At 31.9% G+C, this 19,418-nt stretch overlaps 1 protein-coding gene and 1 non-coding gene across 2 annotated transcripts; both read right to left on the reverse strand.

Moving 5' to 3' along the window:
* Positions 1-910: 910 nt before the first annotated feature.
* On the reverse strand, positions 911-985 carry TRNAY-GUA (transfer RNA tyrosine (anticodon GUA)). Its single transcript has one exon. It is a non-coding gene; the product is annotated as a tRNA-Tyr (tRNA).
* A 487-nt stretch (positions 986-1,472) lies between these two features.
* On the reverse strand, positions 1,473-12,626 carry Cyp303a1 (Probable cytochrome P450 303a1). The gene is made up of 4 exons (XM_085205786.1): positions 12,491-12,626; positions 2,323-3,380; positions 2,104-2,221; positions 1,473-1,885 (listed from the first exon to the last, which is right to left on the reverse strand). Exons 2-4 carry the CDS (start codon positions 3,378-3,380, stop codon positions 1,565-1,567), a joined length of 1,497 nt encoding a protein of 498 aa, XP_085061912.1. The 5' UTR covers positions 12,491-12,626; the 3' UTR covers positions 1,473-1,564.
* Positions 12,627-19,418: the final 6,792 nt, after the last annotated feature.

Consider the following 19,418-nt stretch of genomic DNA (forward strand, 5'->3'; position numbering starts at 1 on the left):
TTGATTTTCCATTCTATCTTTTAGATTTTCGTAGTGTTTTTCTATTAATGAAAATTTCTCTTCAAATATTCTACTCATACTTGTTCAGTAATATTTCTTCCCATTTCTCTGATTTCTTGTTTTTGATCGTTCAATTCGACCGTAATTTTTTTAAGAGCATTTACGATTTCTTCTATGATTCTAAAGTGTAATTGTCTTGACTTAATACAGGTAGTGGCCTCTGTTGTCGTCTCTTACAGCAGATAACTTTAATCTTTATTGGTTTTTTTTATAACTCCTGCCCTCTTGTGGTCAGTGGAAGAAACACTTAGCCTAACTGTGACCAAGTTGATTGATTTTCTTTAACAGATCTATGTATTTACGCCTATTATCCGCTAGATGGCGTCTTTCGGTCGTGTCGCAGTTCCCTTTCAAAATTACTTGCTTTTTTTATTTTTTAATAAACTCCTAGATTAATCGTCCTTACAATTTGTAGCAAAATGGAACAATAAATCTGTCCAAGAACTGTGTTCACTTCACCATCGATTTTAGTGTCTAAGCTAACCAAATACAACCGTCTTTCGGCCGTTACACTGTCACCGGTACTTTGTCATTGTTTTTGCACATACGAGTATATGTTCTTAATCGCCGACACTTTACACTTTTCACGTCCTTTTATAGTCCATGTATATATTCCAACACTATTTATTGCAATTTTTACAGTAATTAAATAAATAACCAAAATGATTCACAGAGCTCATGTTAAACGAAATCTGAATTAAAATGTTATAATTATGTAATTTTTTATTTATCTTTATGTTGTATTTTAGTATAGTATATGTTTCTATATTATATTTTTTTATGGAACTAAATAGTAATAAAAAATAATTGATAAAATATTATATGCAAAAACTGTCAATATGTGATTGATACCTTCGAACTGGATTTGAACCAGCGACCTATGGACCGCTACAGTCCACCGCTCTACCGACTGAGCTATCGAAGGTGGTTATACAAAATGTCGAAACTGGAGTATCTAAGCTTAAAAAATCCTCAATTGATCTACATTAAATGGCCAACGTAACTAATATACTTATTTATATGCTAGTATACTAGAGTAAGGGATAAGTAAAACATGACTCGATACAGTTGATGTGTCAACGGCGTTATTTGTCAACAATTAAATGCGTTTTTCTCTGAATCTATTCGCAATTTCGAAATAGTTTAGAAAGCAGATTTTATCTTCGTTTAACGTAGAAAATTAATAAAGTATTTTAAAGGATAAGGATTAATATCATTATGGAAAAATATCCCTCACAATATAAAATATATTGAAATGACTAATTTTAGACAGAAATATGATCACTACACGTTATGCTTAAAAGATACGAATATGCCGTCGCGAACTTTTTTGTAGATCTTATTAAGAGGAACGCCAGACAGACACGTAAAGCGACTTTGTTTTATAAGATATAGGATAGATAAATTAAGAATATTTTTTTTCTGTTTCCCTTTATTTTACTTGTTAGATATTCATATTACATACTTTAATATATTTACATTTTAGTGGCACGTAATGTATTTATTAAATCCTTGGTATAATTAGAGCGCTAAAAGGAGCGGCGGAGGGCGTAGCACCGTCCACGTGGTCCAATGAAGGCAGAGGCTCTCCAGGTACTGGCAAAAAGTTGAATTTCTGTAGCATATTTGTTATAAATACAAATATATTACACTTCGCTAGAACATCTCCCATACAACGGTGTTTTGACAAACCGAAGGGGAAAAAGGTATCTGGAAGACAGACCTTGCCTTTGCTTAAAAATCTCTCGGGCCTGAATCCATACGGCTCAGGAAATAGCTCCTCGTCCATCAATATATTGGGGAAATTGCTGACCACCATCGTGTCCTAAAAAAAAAATTACCATTGCACATAAATTATTATTAAAATTTATTTATATATTTATTTTTGAAATCTTTACATGTTCCATATTGAATATTGATTTTGAGGTTCGGGACCTGTGCATAATAAAAATATATTATTAATGAGATTTGAAATATTTTTTACTTATTTTTACACTTATTATCGTGACGTTTAATTTTATATGACCAATTAAAATAACTTACTTTTGGTATATAATATCCTGCTAGCGTAGTATCACGTAAAGCTCGGTGTGGTACTCCTAAAGTCCTACCCATGAAATGACGAACACTTTCATGTATTACTGCTTCACAATACGGCATGCTGAAAATAAGTTACAATAATGTCATACAATAATTGTTAATTTAATAATTGTTTGTTATGAGTACATTGTATATAATTTTATATTTAACATTTCAACTTACTTTGGTCTATCATCAATACACGGCATACGGTCTTTCCCTACAACTCTATCTATTTCTTCTTGTGCTTTCTTTTGGACTTCTTGTTCTCTTACAAGGTAGCTGAAGCAAAAACTCATAGTTTTGCTTGTTGTTTCTGTTCCAGCCATAAACATATCCATGCAAGTGGCCACTAATTGTCCTTCCGAATACGTATTAATTTCACCATGTTCTTTCAAAACTCTTAAATAGACATCCATGAAATCTTTGTCCTCATTATTAGAGTCAAACCTCTCCTTATGTCTTGCAATTTCGTCGCGTAGGAATTTCCAAATTCGTTTGTGAGTTCTCACAAAATCTGTATAACCAGACGATTTTGGAGCTAACACTGACAATACTGGGAAGTGACTGAAGCTCGCTCCAACCATGTCGATAGCCGCAAATAGATCAAATAAGATATTTTGTAAAAGAATCATCTCGGGATCGTCTCGCTGATATCTTATTCCAGCCATCATCGTCCACAGAGTGTTTAAAATGTAAGTACTAAAAAAATTATGCATTTGGATAGTGGTGCTATTGTTATTAACCATAAGATTTGATATATCCTCAACCATGTGACTAGCTTCAGTAAAAGCTGTTTCTCCCATTCCGCTTCTTCCAAATCCAAATTCTTTTAGATGTTTTATAAGAAATTTCCTCTGTTCTTTCCATGTCTCGCCGTCGGTCAGCAGAACTCCTATACGTTCACCCCATGTTCGTGTTTGATAAAATATACCTTTAGGTCGCCCGTCTATATCTTCATTATAAAGCATCTCTTTGTTCGCTTTGACAGAATTGACCATCACAATTCGATCTTTCCCTATTTTTATACCAAGCAAATGATTATCTGGACTATAAAGCCTAGATAATTCTTTTATGCTTTTATATAAATATCCAGTCTTTTCACGTACTTTGTTAACTTCCAACGCGCTTCCAATAATGGGAAGCCAGTTGGGGCCTGGAGGAAATTTTTTTGGCTTTTTTGTATCCATATAAAGTAAAATTCCAATTATGAATAGTATAACAAAGACCGTCAGCAACATCTGTGAATTAAAAAAATAAATATGAAACAAAAAAAAAATAAACAGGTAAAAAAAGAAGCTAAAGCCAAAATAAAACAGTAATTATATAGTAGCAGTGAATGATAATCAAATCTCGAATATCGTGGCGAAATAAAGATAACATAATATTTATATAAAATAAACAAACGCAATTCAGTTTATTAAATAAATAAATTGCGGCGTTGAGTTCCGCTACTCAACACACAATTCTTCCAGAATTCGACGGAAAGTGGGGGGTGTCTTAACACTGGGTTCCCTCTGCCTACCCTGATGTGAGCAGGATACAACTTGAAGATGATAAAAATGATGATAAAGATGAAAACAACCTATAAAAATGAATTGAAGCTAGTTTCAAAGAAGCGACATCAAATCTACCCCAACAACTCCAGCCCGCGCCCTATGTCGACAATTTAATCGGGTTTCATTTAATAATTCTTAACTCTCTTTGTGGAATGTATAATGTATATTTCGTAGCACAGCGGAAACCTCGCTTAGATTTTTATAATGAAAATAAAATACTTTTAGATACAATTTTTTGTTGGTCAAATTTTATAATTATTATGAATTCTATGTTAAAATTGTAAATTGAAAGGTAATTATATTTATTACATGTTTTATTTTACATCCACTTTAAATTTTTAAATTAAATATAGAATATCCATACAGATATTACAGATTCTTCGTAGTTATCGATAGCAAATTCAATTAAGATGCCTAGTCGCCTTGCGTTGTTTGCTGAAAGCTCTATAGAAGTAATTGTAGGACAAGTTCATAACAACCGACCTCCTTGTAGAGAAAACATGAAGCTTATATACCAGTTAAGTTTATTTAAAAAATTAACAAAAGGTGCTTAATTTCAATTATTATTTAGACAAACCTGTTGAGATTCTCTATTGGCGAATTTTCTGTGAAGTTTGCTAATATCGCGCTGTTTATATAATTTTAGAGTTTTATGCAACACACATATTAAAAATAAGAAATTATTTATATAAATACGCAATTAAAAATAAAAATCTCATTCCACCATAAGTATCTACCTCGGGATGGTGATCCCTTGAAGTTTTTCATGAATTTCAAAAAAGGTAAAATTTAAGTTTTAGCTAGTTTCTTTGATAGGGTTTATCTCAAGAACTGCTGATTCATTGAAAAACGATTTGTGTCCATTTATTATTGTATATTAGTAAGGTTAAAAAAAAAATTATATAATATACCGTCTCGTAATGTCTGTAAACTTAATTATTTCTATTTGACGATGAAGGCTAAGCTCCAGTTATAATCTATATATAAATATGATATTTCTATATAGATTATATCTATAGATAATATGAAAATATAAAAGATGATGAAAGTATATAAATCTTTTTACGAAAAATCCCTTTAAATATTAAATAAAAAATTTCAAAATTAATATTAGAATTCTATATTTACTTTTATATTGGAAATAATTTAATCAAAACTCTTTATATTACGTTTGATTTTAAAAGACGTATATAATATATCTCAATGCAGTAATAATATAAAATTAGATTAGATTTACGTGCACACAAAAGCTGGTTAACCAAAGTAAATAATTTAAGTTGGAATAACCGGTCCTATGACTGTCAAATATTTGCAATTTTGGGAACGTAATGGAAATTTGGACATTCCAAAATTCGTGTTTCATTTAATTTCATTTCCAACGTACTCAGTTTAGCTTTACAAATGATTTTAATTCATAGCACAAAATTCTATAGAGAGTAAAGTTTTGAAACTAGAATATTTGAAAACAGCGTAATGTCAAGCATTCTCCTTTGATAAAAACATTGCACTTATATTACATTCAAATTTTAATTACAAATGTTAGTCAAGCAATTATTCAACGTTGTTAACTGAGTGACTGAAGTTAATTGAGGTATAAATAAGTCTAGGCACGTTGTAGGGGAAGTGACTGACGTAGTGTTACTTACTTTTGACATGCAACGACAGTTGTGGATTCGATTCCCATACGAGGAAATGATATGAATGATTTATTCAATATTTTCATTTCCTCGCTCTGGTACCGAGGTAAAGAGCTAATTGTGGGCTAAAAAGCCATCCATCCAACCAAAGTATTATTTTGTTTAAATGTGCCCATTAAAAATTCAATGTTGTATTTATTAGTATATATTGGAGTTTAAAAGAGATATTAAAAGCAAAATTTCCATTATAGCTGAACAGAATAGTCTAAAATGGAAATGGGCAGGTCATGATGCTCGGACAAAAGATAATAGATGGGCAAAGCACGTCATCAAATGGCCCTTCCATTTGGTTGCATCCCAAGTGGTAAAAGAAGGTCAGGAAAGCCTAAAGACCGCTGGGTAGGTAGACGACATTCAAAAATTGCTGGGAAAGAATGGGTACAGATGGCACAAGACAGAAGATGTCTTGAATAACGAATATATTGTTATAGTTTTAATTTTTTATTTTTGTATTTTCAAGTCATAGAAATAAAGGCTTATTATTATTATTAAATACAATGTTATAAATAAAATGTAACTAATTGAAACTACGAGATAGTTAAATGCATTTTAAAGGGCACATCGTCGTTAGTGGTTTATAATGGCGGAATTCAGTTCAACTTGGTGCGCGTGCCGATGTCAGTATGCAACGCAATCTACCCACGACTGAGTTTGAAGAGATTAATTCAATTTTGTTAGCTATATTGACACAATGAATTTTCTACCTGAAAACATCTATAGGCGTATTCGGACCAGTTGTTATACTCCTATGATTTGCCTCGAAACCAGAGCGAAGAAATGAAAATATTAAATATTTTATTTCCTCGAATGGGTATCGAACCTACAGCCTGTCGCGCTTACAGTCACACTTTATGCATCAACGCCACGATTGGCCTTAATTCTCTTAGCAAATTTTAAGCTCAAAAATACTTAAGGTAAGCATTTTCTCAATTTCTCACATTTTATGTATAAAAGAGGTATATGAGGATGAAGTCTTTGACGGCGATATGAGAAAGTTGTTTCCTCTTTACCTTACATTATCGTACTACCGTAATTTGAATTGTGGACAGGGTGATGAAAAACAGAGAAATACTAGTTGTAACTATTTGATAAAACATATTATAAAATATACATATATTTATATTTTAACAAATTCATATATTAGTGAAAGCAAATTCGAAATTAAAATTATTGAATATAAATTCGTTATAATAAGTTCCGCCACTCAACATGCAATTCCTGCAGAATCTTAAAGATAGCCTCGAGTCCTTAGAGCATGTCATATATCGGATACAACTCTAAGTTATTTGCAATAGAGCACAATGAAAACTGATTTTAACATAAAATTACAAAATTTGAGACTAAAACTATCGTATTTAGGTTACAATTAACATTGGTTGACCTCAATCTAATAAGGCCGGAGCCCGAGTGTAGTTATGCGCGAAGTGGCCTAACTCGTTATTTATATAATTATTGAGTAAATTGTATAACAGAGGCTCACTAACGCAAGCATCTAACCGGTTTCGTCGGGAAAGCCACGGACTATAGAATGTAAGAAACGTAAATCAAGCAAAACTGTGCGCTTTCTTCTTTGTGTTGCAAAATATTGAATAGATATATGTAGCTAAAATCTATTGTATATATATATAATACTTTTCAGTTACTAAAGGATTGGGTGGAATTTCAGATTATGAATATAGGTTGAGGATAGAGGGGCACGATGAAAGGAATTCTCGGAATTCCAATAAAAATAGAGAAAAAACGAAAACAAAGTTGCGAGAGAAAACTAGTTCATTATAAACTCTTAATTTACGTTTTTTTTTTAGTAGTTTTAAAGGTAAAAGAGTTTTTTCGCTTATACGCTTAAAGTTTATTATACGTAATACCACCGGAAATCGGAGAAAAATGAGGAACGGAGTGTCTTAACACTAGATTCCCTTTGCGTACCCTGCCGTGTGCGGGATACAGCGTGAAGATGTTTTAATTTTTTTTATACTAAACATAGAAAAAATAAAACAACAAAGCATATTAAAATATAATTACTAGCTAGGTACCTACTAATGTACAGACCTGTAATTATGACAGATACTAGGGAGAGCTCGGACGGATGCTCTAAAGAAGGGTAGCGGCCCCTTTCCATGTCCGATGACCCTAGAGTTACCCCTACAAATTACCTGCTGTACTACCTGGTATTTATAGAAAGCTCAATTGAATCAAATGTAAAAGCTACCTTTGGAAGATAAAGGTTCTGTCATTTAAACGCTTTATAAAAGATTCTTCTTTTTCATAACCACCAAAATAACTTTTCTACTAATTGAATCAGGCTACTTTCTATCTATAGTGTTCACTCAAAATAACATTTTTGTCGATCTAACAAGTTTTTTGAGCATTTTGTTTATTCTTGATAGTGAAAGTAATTATTAATAGTTAAAAAATTTAAAAATAATAATAATACAAACTCGATATGTTTACTACTAGACAGCCGAAGGTTTCTTCAGCCATCTTGGTAGCATAATATTATATTGTCATCTAATCTACATACATATATGTTGAAGTTAGATGTAGATGGCGGCACAGATTTGTTTTTAGGATTTTTCTAACTTTTGATTATATTCTTCTCGAGTGAACAATGTGCAAAAGTTCAAAACTTAACTTTAAGTTTCTGCTTACATACTTAATAATAAGATTTAGTCGGTTACTTTACGATTTTGTAATTATTTATTTTATTTGATTTTCAGTTTCACGCTGTATCTCGCATTTAGCAGGGAAGGCAGATGGAACCTGGGAACCTATAGTTAAGACACTGCCGTTTTCACTTTCTTCCGAATTCTCGAGGAATTATATGTTGATTGAACTCAACACCGCCCTTAATCTAGTTATGGGAGTTAGTTATCTATATATATAAAATCGAAAGGTCACTCACTCATCACGAAATCTCAGAAACTACATGTGCTAGGAATCTGAAATTTTGCATAGGAGTTACTTATAGGACGTAGGTGCTTGCTAAGACGGGAATTTGCAATATTCGACTTCTAAGAGGTTGTTTTTGAGGTTGAAGTTTGTATGAAACTTCGTTACTATAAATGCTAGAAGTCTCAAATTTTGCATGGACGTCACTTGTAGGACGTAGGTACTCATGGAGACAGAAATTAATTATACCATAGTTCACGCAGGCGAAGCCGCGGGCGGGCCGCTAGTATATTATAAAGTTATCATTTTAATAGTTATTTTTACGGAGTATATTTTTAAATAAAATACATATACATGTATTTATGTAATAATTCGTTAATCATATATCGTTTACTTATGGAAATATAAACGTAAATAAATATTTCACTTCCTCGAGTGGGGATCGAACCCACAATCGTCGCGTTATAGATACATCCTTGTGCCAAACAACTTGTGCCAACTTGTACAAAATTTTCATACGTGTTCGAATCCGAAAACAATCCATACCTATATTATAAATTCGAAAGTAACTCTGTCTGTCTGTCTGTCTGTCTGTCTGTCTGTCTTTTCCGCAATCAGGGCCAAACCGCTAATTTAATTGTGATAAAATACTCATATAGAGATACTTGAGGGTCCCGGGATGAACATAGGATACTTTTTTTTTCTCATATTTGTAAGATTTTCGTTATATACCAATATATTAAAATAATTAATTTGACAAGGAATTTATTCCGCCATGTTAATAACAATCGTCGCTACGCGTTGCTAAGCAACGGCTTGCAAAGTTTGCTGTTTTAAGAAAACGTCACCCACAGTGAGTTTGCTTAATGCATACATGGCGCATACATGGCGGCGCTGATATAGATTTATACAAATCTCTTTATACAAATCATTAACAAAAATTAGATGATTTCTATAATTTGATATTCATCCTTATGAAAATAAATATAATAGTCACTTTTAGCATTTCATCTAGATGGAAATTATAGTTTACTGTATAACATTCTAATAAATAATTAAGATGTGACTGATTCCAAATGACCTAGCCTTCGGGCGGCATAGTATGAGTATGACCGACGCGAACGGGCGGATGACTTTGATGATTTTGTAAATTTTTATAGATTTTCGAATTACTATTATTTTTTATGTAATTATTTGCTGCTTATAATTAATTTATCTCAGTTCGGTTATCTATACCGATGTTATACACTTAAAATATCGTAATTTTAATCATTTGAGATTTTATTTAATATTGTTCGCAAAAATTAATAATTATTTAATATAGAAAAATGTTTAGTACGCGCGCACAGCAAACTTTAGGTTTTTTTTCTAATATTAAGAATTTCCTTTAGTTACTTTTACTTCTTTGGTTTGTTCATTTCGGTTACTCAGATATTTTTTCTAATAATAAATCTCCACTTATTATTATTTTTTAACTTATTTTAATGATTTAGGCTTATATTTTCGCGGGCGTAGCCGCGTCCGGGCCCACTAGTAATACAATACTTTCATAATAAGTAGCTTCCCGCTATATCCCGCACAAGATAGGGTAGGTTAGCTATGAAAAGCCTTTCTAGTTTTTTAAATACTCATCAAATTTACATTTCCAAATAATCGCAAATACTCCTCTTGTGAGCAAACCTAGCAGTATTTTTTATAAGAAAACTAGCGGACGCGCGCGGCTTCGCTTGCGTATTTAGGAGTGAATTCTAATAAACCACGAAACATGTGTTCAATTAAATATTTTTAAGACTCTAAATTTCAAATTTTATAAAAATCGGTGGCGATTTAAAGATTTTTCCATAAAAACTTTCAACCCCTTATTTACACCCCTAGGGCGTGAATTCTAGAAAACCATGAAACACATGTTCAATTAAATATTTTTAAGAGTCTAAATATCAAATTTTATAAAAATCGGTGGCGATTTAAGAATTTTTCCATACAAACTTTCAATCCCTTATTTGCACTCTTAGGGGGAGAATTCTAGAAAACGATAAAACACGTGCTTAATTAAATACTTTTAAAAATCTAAATTTCAAATTTTATAAAAATTGATGACAATTAATTTTTTTTTCCATACAAACTTTGAACCCTTATTTCACCCCTTTAATGTTAAAATTTTTCAAAATCCTTTCTTAGTGGATGTCCAGATTACGAAAGTAAACCTCTGTCCAAATTTCACGTTTCTACCATCAGCAGTTACGGCTGTGCGCGCGTCTTACCTCAGTCAGTGAGGACAAGTCCTTTTATATATATACTAGCGGACCCGGACGCGGCTACGCCTGCTTGAAATATAAGAATATAATTTCTATAGAAGTATAATTTCAATCTAAATGAAATGCTAAAAGTGACTATTATATTTATTTTCATAAGGATGACGGATATCAAAATGACGCGGTAACGGTTGCGTAGCGACGCGACGGTTGTTATTAACATGGCAGAATAAATTGCATGTCAAATTAGAAAGTATTTTAATTTATTAGTATATATGTGTAATATAATGTCATATAGCCTATAGCACTTCTGAAGAATACAGCTTTCATACAAAACAAAAACAAAGTAAATCGATCCAGTAGATCGAGAGATCTTAGCGTTCAAACAAACAAACAAACAAACAAACAAACAAACAAACTCTTCCGCTTTATTATATTAGTATAGATATAGATATAGATGCTCAGCATAAATTAAAGTTATTGTAATTAGAAATGTATGACATTTTAATTTTTTTGTGTGTTATGAAGAGTTACATAACAAAAATTTTGATAAATACAAAGTACTATATAATTCATTCAAAAAATTATTATCTACGCATATTAAAAAAAACAATAAGTGATATTCTTAAATTTCACAATAAAATATACAGTACGATAAAGAGTGTAAATGTAAACTGAACAAATAATTTTGACTAATATAGATAAAAAAAATCAGCTTTACGCTATCTCCTGCATACAGCAGGTTAGCCAGAGATTACCTAGTATTCACCCCGTTCCCCATTTTCCATGGAATTCTGGAGCCATATCGTGTTGAGTGACGGAACTCAACACTGCGCTTTGTCTCAACACCAGAACGAAGAATTGAAATTATAAATTTAAATTATTTTTTCATTTCCTCGATTGGAGATTGAACCTACAACCAGTCGCGTTTACTTTATGCACCTGCACCTCAACTGGCCTCGTACTGGTCATTTTAAAATATTATGAACAAGAAGACGAATTATATGCCTTTTGTAATTTAGATAATTATAAAATATTATTAGTAAGTATTACATTGTGACAGCTTTATAGATTCGATTCCCACTCAGTGGAATTATTTACATTTCCCCCAGTTTTCCCCGGGCAAAGCAAGGCAAAGGCAAAGTTAAGAATTTGGATGACTAGCGGAGAAGGGAATGTCTTACTCTCGTTTATTAAGCGAGACGAGAGAAAAAAAAAACTGAACTTATTGAACTCATTTTGTTGTCCGTCTGTAAAGACCATTTATCTCGAGGTCGCGTGGGTGGTATCAAACTGAAATTAACATCCTATTGTAATATAAAATGGTTTCATATTAACACACATATTTTTATGAATATTTATGTACACAGTAAGCATAGAAATGTTTTTATAGATCTATGAATTTATAATTTAACATACGTGTTTTAAGTTCACAGAATGAACTACATAGTATATCGTGTGTATTCGTGCGATCACTTGTCGGTCCGTTGCATTTATATAAATTAATCGATGGTTATATTGTTACCGCAATTCGCCTTAAATCCATTTTGTTCATCAAAATTATTTATAGTTTGTTAAATATTACCTTTTAAATAAATATGTAGAGTTGAGAATTATATTACTTACTCTATAAGAAGTCACTTAACTTACAAAAATCAAACAAAAACCATATTAATAAAAATATGCTCTGCTGTGTGCGGGATACAGCGTGAAGCTGATTTAATTTATAACGTTATTTCTGTTTTTAATTTAGCATACTTATTTGGAATAGTCTACGTGGTACTAACAAGGCTAAATCGCTCATAAAATTACACAAACTGTCCATTGAAGAGAAATTAGTTCGCATTGCATTTGTTAAATTAATAAAAAAAATTATAAATACGTATAAAACGAAACAAAATAAACACTCACAACAACATTATATAAAGAAACAATAATAATATAACAAAATTACCTTAAAGAACAAGCTTTCACTCGATACGTATACGTAACACCGGTACCTCTATCTTCAACGCAATGGAATGGCTGTTCCCCCTACACAGACAAACGTGGACTGGCTGTAAACCTCTTACAGACGATGAAGCTATAAAGGGGGGGACAGTTTTGTAGGTAGGACTGATTTAGCTGATCATTTTTTGCTCGTGATTTGCATGTTTGCACTAATGCAAACATGCAAATTATTGAAGATACTGTTGATATTGATATATTGTTGGTATTAGTAGAATAGGTTGATTTTTTTTTAGTAAAATATTCAATGTATGTGAAAGTTTTATTATAGCTATTTAATATTTATTTAGCAAAATGTACAGACAATGCTTTTTTTATATATCCCGCATGTAACAGGGTAGACAGAGGAAGCCTAGTGATAAGACATTCCACTCTCCTGTTGCCGGTGAATTCTCACTTTGTATTTGTTATGACATTGTGTTGACATTTTTAAGATTTTTTATTCTTTTAGTCAATATAAGTAATTTTAACAAATGGTTTAATGTTAACATGTTATTCAGTCATACTTATTATTATACAATTTTAAAATACTAGAGTATATTTTTATTAATAACATTCTCGAAAATTTATAAAAAAAAATTTAAAAAAACAAAAACCCCGACTGCATAAAACTAAAAAAAAATGAGCAAGCTCAATAGTTTATTAGGACTAACTGTCGGGACACCTATATTATATTTATACATAAGTTATAACTTATAAAACACCTATATTAGTTTACAATAAAATAGCAAACATCAAAGAAAATACTTAATCAAAATTATCACTTAAAAATATTTTTTTCAACTAGATTCACTCCTAAACTATCGAAATAATGCAATGCGATAAAAATTCTTTGAAAACTTGGCTCCTTCATGCCTCCTATTGCCAAATGTATGCTACATTGCGGGGCGAGTGGCGGAACCCAACGCTGCGATGAGCTTTAATATATATAAAAAATAACTAAATTATTTACAAAAAAAGGTATATTTTATTCATGTATTTTATTGCATGATATATACCTACTTTATCTTTATCTGTAATAGGTTAAGCGAGTAGTCATTAAAGTGCTGTTGAATGCTTAATAATTGTAACAAACATTTTATATTTTTAATATTTTTCCATTTTAAAAATAAAAATAAATTCGTTCTACCGTTCGATGGATCTTTTGTTTACACACAAGCTGTAAGTTAATAGCCAGCAACATACATTTCTTTTGATCTTCCTTTTTTCCGCAATAACTTTCAAATTTTATGAAAAATATCATTGTCTCTTACCTTGACGACTTAGGTAAATGATAAAATCAAAATATATATACGCGTTATTTATGAACATGTTAAATATATAGTTAGAATAGGTCAAGTGAGGAATCGGGCGGTAACAGCACCAGAAGACCTTGGTTCGAGTCCGAGTGCTTCCTGTTCATCCGACGACCGCAAGCCGAGGTTCGAGAACCGCAGAACCGGCGCCCTTACCGCCGTCAGCATCCTTACAAGTAGCCATATAGAGCTTGCAAATTTTTCAGGGACAGAGTACCCTCGGGTAGGGAACCCACCTGGTATCGCTGTGAACGCCAGTAGGACTAACAGCATTAACCTCAAATTCGAAGAAAGGGGAGAAAACTTGATAAAATATATTTCATCTACTAAAATCAAGGTTACTATAATTTTCCCCTTTGAAGAAATCACACTTGCATTTATACTTATATTGTGTAACAGAAGAGTTTGTTTAGTTAAACGCGCTAATCTCAGGAACTATTAGTTCTAGGGAGACTTCATTATATATTTAAACATTTGACCGAGCGATCGAAGCGACACGTAAAGCTAACGAGTGAATGATATAGTAAATTTTAATTAATATAGTACTTTCACTTACAGTATTAACATATTTTACTTTTTTTTCTTTCGGTCACCGCAATGAAAAGTGAATTTTTATTAACTAAAAAAAAATTTGCTTCGTACTTTCTTTTCACGAAACGCTTCACAATTCATTCTGTAATTTAAATTGCACCTTCGTTTGTTGGTGGCCAACTTTTGACGCGATCCAATCTATGTGAGTGAGTGTGGTGGTCGTGGAATTCAGTCAGTTTCAAAAATCACATAGCATCGGTGTCCATATAGAAAGAACAATTGAAATATGTATATTAATTTATTGATGATAAAATATTTGACGTTCTTATATTGAATAAAATTACTTTGACTTTAAACCTAATCATACGACGTAAGGTAAGGTAAGGTCAAAGATTATTCTGGTGATCTCTGGTGACCCTAGAATTTTTATTAACAAAAAAATTTAAACTGGAAAATTAAGAAAAACACACCACACATAAAAATCAGGTGAAAGTAAAAAAAAAATAAGAAAGTTTTTTAAATTACATTTTCTTAATTATAATAAGAAAAATCACTGAAAATAAACTCGTGGCTTTACACATTTAATATTTAAATGTTGTATCACACTGTCATTGAATATAAAGTCCTGAATCCTGAATCTTTCTCTCAGAAGATCTTATGACGGTATGTTAGTTTTCCTAAAAATAGTAAGTATAGATATTTTACTTCTATGTTATATTTGTGCCTTTCCTCATCTCACTCACAATCCTTATAACACCTGTTGCATTATTAATAGCAAAGCCGCAATATCGCCATTTTACAACGTAAATCGCGGCATAAGAATCAGATGTGCGTATTTACATTTATTAAATTTTAAAAGAGAGCAAAAAAACTGTGAATAATCCCCACCTGAAACTTAATTTAACTTGCTAAAGCATGCTAGCTGTGCTGGTGAAGTTTAGGGATAAAGCATGCTAAAGCGTGATTTATCCCTAAACTTTACCGACTTATTAATAAAGGTAGTATTTGATTGACGAAATAAATATATATATTGATGTATTGCTCTTCTATTAGACCTTTAAAAACAATAACAATTGTTTATATGCATAATCTTATATAGACCGAATATATATTTTTGTAGATACGTTCATCTGGTTCTTATACCGCGAAGTTACTTAAGTATTTTTAAGATGTAGCTTGTAACAGTATGCTTCATAGAATTTATTATTTCCTATTCAAGGAAACCTTTTATAAATAATTTATTTTTTCTTTCCTACATAATAAGCGTTTAAATTAACTTTGTATTACGTTTAAGAAAGAAAAGGTCATCTCCTTTAAACAAATCTAATAAAATTGCACTTCTGTATTTGTACATGATGTAGTAACATTGCGTTGGCTTATTATAAATATAAACTTTTGAACAGTTAAAGCAGTAATTAAGATATGAGCACCTATTCATAACCTAGAACATCTACTATGATGGCTAGATGCCTAGCACATCGAACCACAAGTTCTGATTGCTGGTTTCAATCAATACCAGTACACGGTAATCAGTCTAAGCTCTCAGAAAGCTCACGTCCATAAAGCTTATATACACTTCCATATAAAATCCTTTTAATATCTGACCCATTTCCTATCTCCAGCACTAAAAGAGGATTAGTAGAGAGACGGAAAGTAAAAATTATATGAAATTGGAAGTTAGTTGGTCTTGATGAACTTTTAACGAAGCTATTGTATGGTAGAAATTCAATTTAAAATTATTTAGTCTGCACAAAAAAGTTTGGAACAAAATCATTTTCGATTTAAAATAGTTGATTAAAAAAAAAAATAATTAATTTCTAACAATGCAAGCTTCACATTTATGTAATTAAATGAAAATTCCTCCTCCAAAAAGTTAATAAATCTTTTATGGGTCTGAGCATACGTGTATATAATAAAATTCCACAGTGTATTCTAGATTTGCCACTTCCAAAATTTAAAATATCAGTAGGTAAAAAAAATTCTAACAAGTAAAGCTTATTACACTGTTCAAAAATACTTAGAGGACAAACATGTATGGAATTAATGTCTATTGAATGCAATGCAGGATAGCTGCCAACTAATGTACCATTGATTTTGAAAAGAGCAACTGTTGAGTTTCTTGCCGGCTCTTCTCAGCAGAACTGCCTTCCGAACCGGTGGTAGCTTTTTGTTCATATGTTCATTCGACGATTCAAAAGTGCTTATTATAAGTTTATTTGAATAAAGAATATTTTGTTTTTTTTTTTGAATTATAAAGAAATTATAATTATGTTGCTCATTGAATATAATTGGATGTCAATATAATTCATATATTAAAGCTGGTAATAGTAAGGTAGTATGTTTTTATAATTAGCGAGGTGTTCTTAGTGGGATAACCAGAGAAAACGGATCGCCAAACGCTACTGCCTATGTTTCCCTTTTTCGCCTCGTCTACAGTCATCGACTTCTTCATATATGCTCTCTGGGGGACTTTTTACGTGACCTTCCTCCAGTAACATTGATACTGTGTTCATGACAGTCAATTGAGGTCTCCCCTTACCTATTTTACTACTGACTCTTGCTTCATACTTTTTTTCTAACACTAATTCTCTCTCTTTTCACTAATTCTCTCGATGTACACATACCATCTGTGTTTCTTTATTCTCACTGTGTGTGTATAAATGATTAAAAAAATAACAAAATAACAGCAACAATAACAACCCACGCAAAAAATAGTCAAATTAAATCAAATTAATAATCTAACCACAAAATAGCTAATGACATTCTGTACAAAACAACTCGCTTCAAAGGAGATAGCGATAATAATAAATAATCCTCGAAATCGATTAAGGCTCTTTCGCTTCGGAGGCTTTTCTGTATTCGGACTCCTTACTTTTAATACAAAGTTCTGAGTAAAGCGTGCTTAAATCATTATCATTCAATATTTGTGCTCATTAGATTTTTTTTATACTCTTTCATGTTTACTAATAAAAAAATATTAATAAATTTAAAAAACAGAAATGGACCCAGTTATAATTATTTTTAGAAAGAAAATTATTAGAAAAGTGCGTTCAGTTCCTCCACTCAACAAGATTGCTTGGCATTGGCTAAAATTGGGGGAACAGAAGTGTCTCAATGGGAAAAGAGTGTTTTAACACTAGGTTCCCGGGTTCCCTATCCTGCTAAGTGCGGGATATAGACGCATTTCAAACCTTAATGTGAAATACTAATATGAATAATGAAAGTATAACTCACAAAGCTAAATATAGTGAACACTATAATATTAAATCTACAAATGCAGGTACAATTAACCACATTAGTTTGTTGTGCATTCGCTTTGATATAATACTAATTAATTTCTGGCTGTTAGCTCTAGCTCACTAGCAGTCTGGTTATATTTTAGATATGGTGTTAAATATTTAACATTACTTCTAGTTTTGTCTCCTTTAAAATATTTCAGAGTTTAAAAGCCGCAATGAAATTCTAATTGAATAAATTATCTTAGCAGCACAGCTGTCTCCATTCTTAAATTATAGTTGTTAAAAGAAATCAGCTTCACACTGTATCCTGCATACAGTTACTCTATTGTAGGCAGAGGGAGCCTAGAGTTAAGACACTCCGTTCTCCACTTTCCGCCGTTTTATAGAGGCATTCCGTGTTGAGTGGCGGAAATCAACGCCATGCTTTGTCTCGACACCAGAACGAAGAATTGAAAATATAAATGTAAATAAATATTTTATTTCCTCGAGTGGGGATCGAACCCACACCAGTCGTGTTCACAGTCACACTTTGTGCCTTTGCCCTCTTGGTTGAAACGAACAAAAAAAATGGAATAAATTGTTTTATTTGAAAAGTTAAAAAGGAAACACCGCGTTTTATAGAAGCGACGGCAATCTTCATTTCTTATCTTTAAGATATACTTACATTGAATCATCTTTTAATTGCTTTTAAAACAACTTTTTATGAGTTGTCAGAGAAGTTTCAACGTTTAAAACTATTTTCTGTTTGACTTTTTACATCCGTCTTATCATTATTAAGGAATTTTCAATTTAAATTTCACTCTATCTTTATAAATTTCCCGCCTGGTACTTTTTCACCAGGGTGGCAAAAGCTTTAAAGCTCTTTGAGTCTCAATCAGTCACTCAATTTGACAACAAACCTAGAGAATGATTTCAAACAGGGAACGTCGACCCGAATATATGACATGTTAAAGTTGAAAAATGTCAAAAACATCACTCACTCACCTCACTTTTAAATTTTGGCTACAAAAAGCTGCCATTTTCACGTAAACTTGTATTTTTTTTGTTAAAAATTTTCAGTGACAAATAGAGAAATATAAACTGTATACGATAGTGTATACTTAAAACCAATTTAAATTTATTTTATATTTCCATACTATCAGTAATATATGTTTTTTTTTTTTAAGGAAAAGGACAAGGCAAACGAGCGTTCGGGTCACCTGATGATGATTACCGCCGCCCACGACCCCGTGCAGCACCAGAGGAGCTACAGGTGCGTTGCCGGCCTTTGAGGTGGAGATAGATGCGCTTTTTTAAGGTACCCATATCGTACCGACCTGTAAACACTGCCGCGGGTAGGCCATTCCACAGTTCGGTGACGCGTGGAGGGAAATTCCCACGAAACCTCACAGTAGTGGAGTGCCACGCATCAAGATGGTGTGGATGATATTTAAGTTTGTGACGTGCTGTGCAGTAAGAAAATTCTGCGGCAGGTAACAGGTCAAACAGTTCTTCAGAACACTCAGGTACTTTTATTGTGGTAGAAAAAACTTAAAATCAAAGGAAAATAAAACTAATTATAGTCTCTTTAAGCGGTCTCATCGTTATCGAGATCGACAAACCATATGTTTTTATGAACATTTTAATATAATAAAAAGAAATATTCGATGTTATATTTATGGAGAATGCAGAGAGATTTATGTACACTTTTAAACATCTCTAAGGTAGACATCCTAGGTCTTAACATTTTTTTTTAATTTCTAACCGACTACTTTCTTTAATGTTTTATTTACATTCGACAAATCTAACGATACCTCAATTATGTAAATCC

Source organism: Heliconius melpomene, chromosome 21, assembly GCF_056956725.1.
Source record: "Heliconius melpomene rosina isolate 202511_hmr_F chromosome 21, ASM5695672v1, whole genome shotgun sequence".
Lineage (NCBI taxonomy): Eukaryota > Metazoa > Arthropoda > Insecta > Lepidoptera > Nymphalidae > Heliconius > Heliconius melpomene.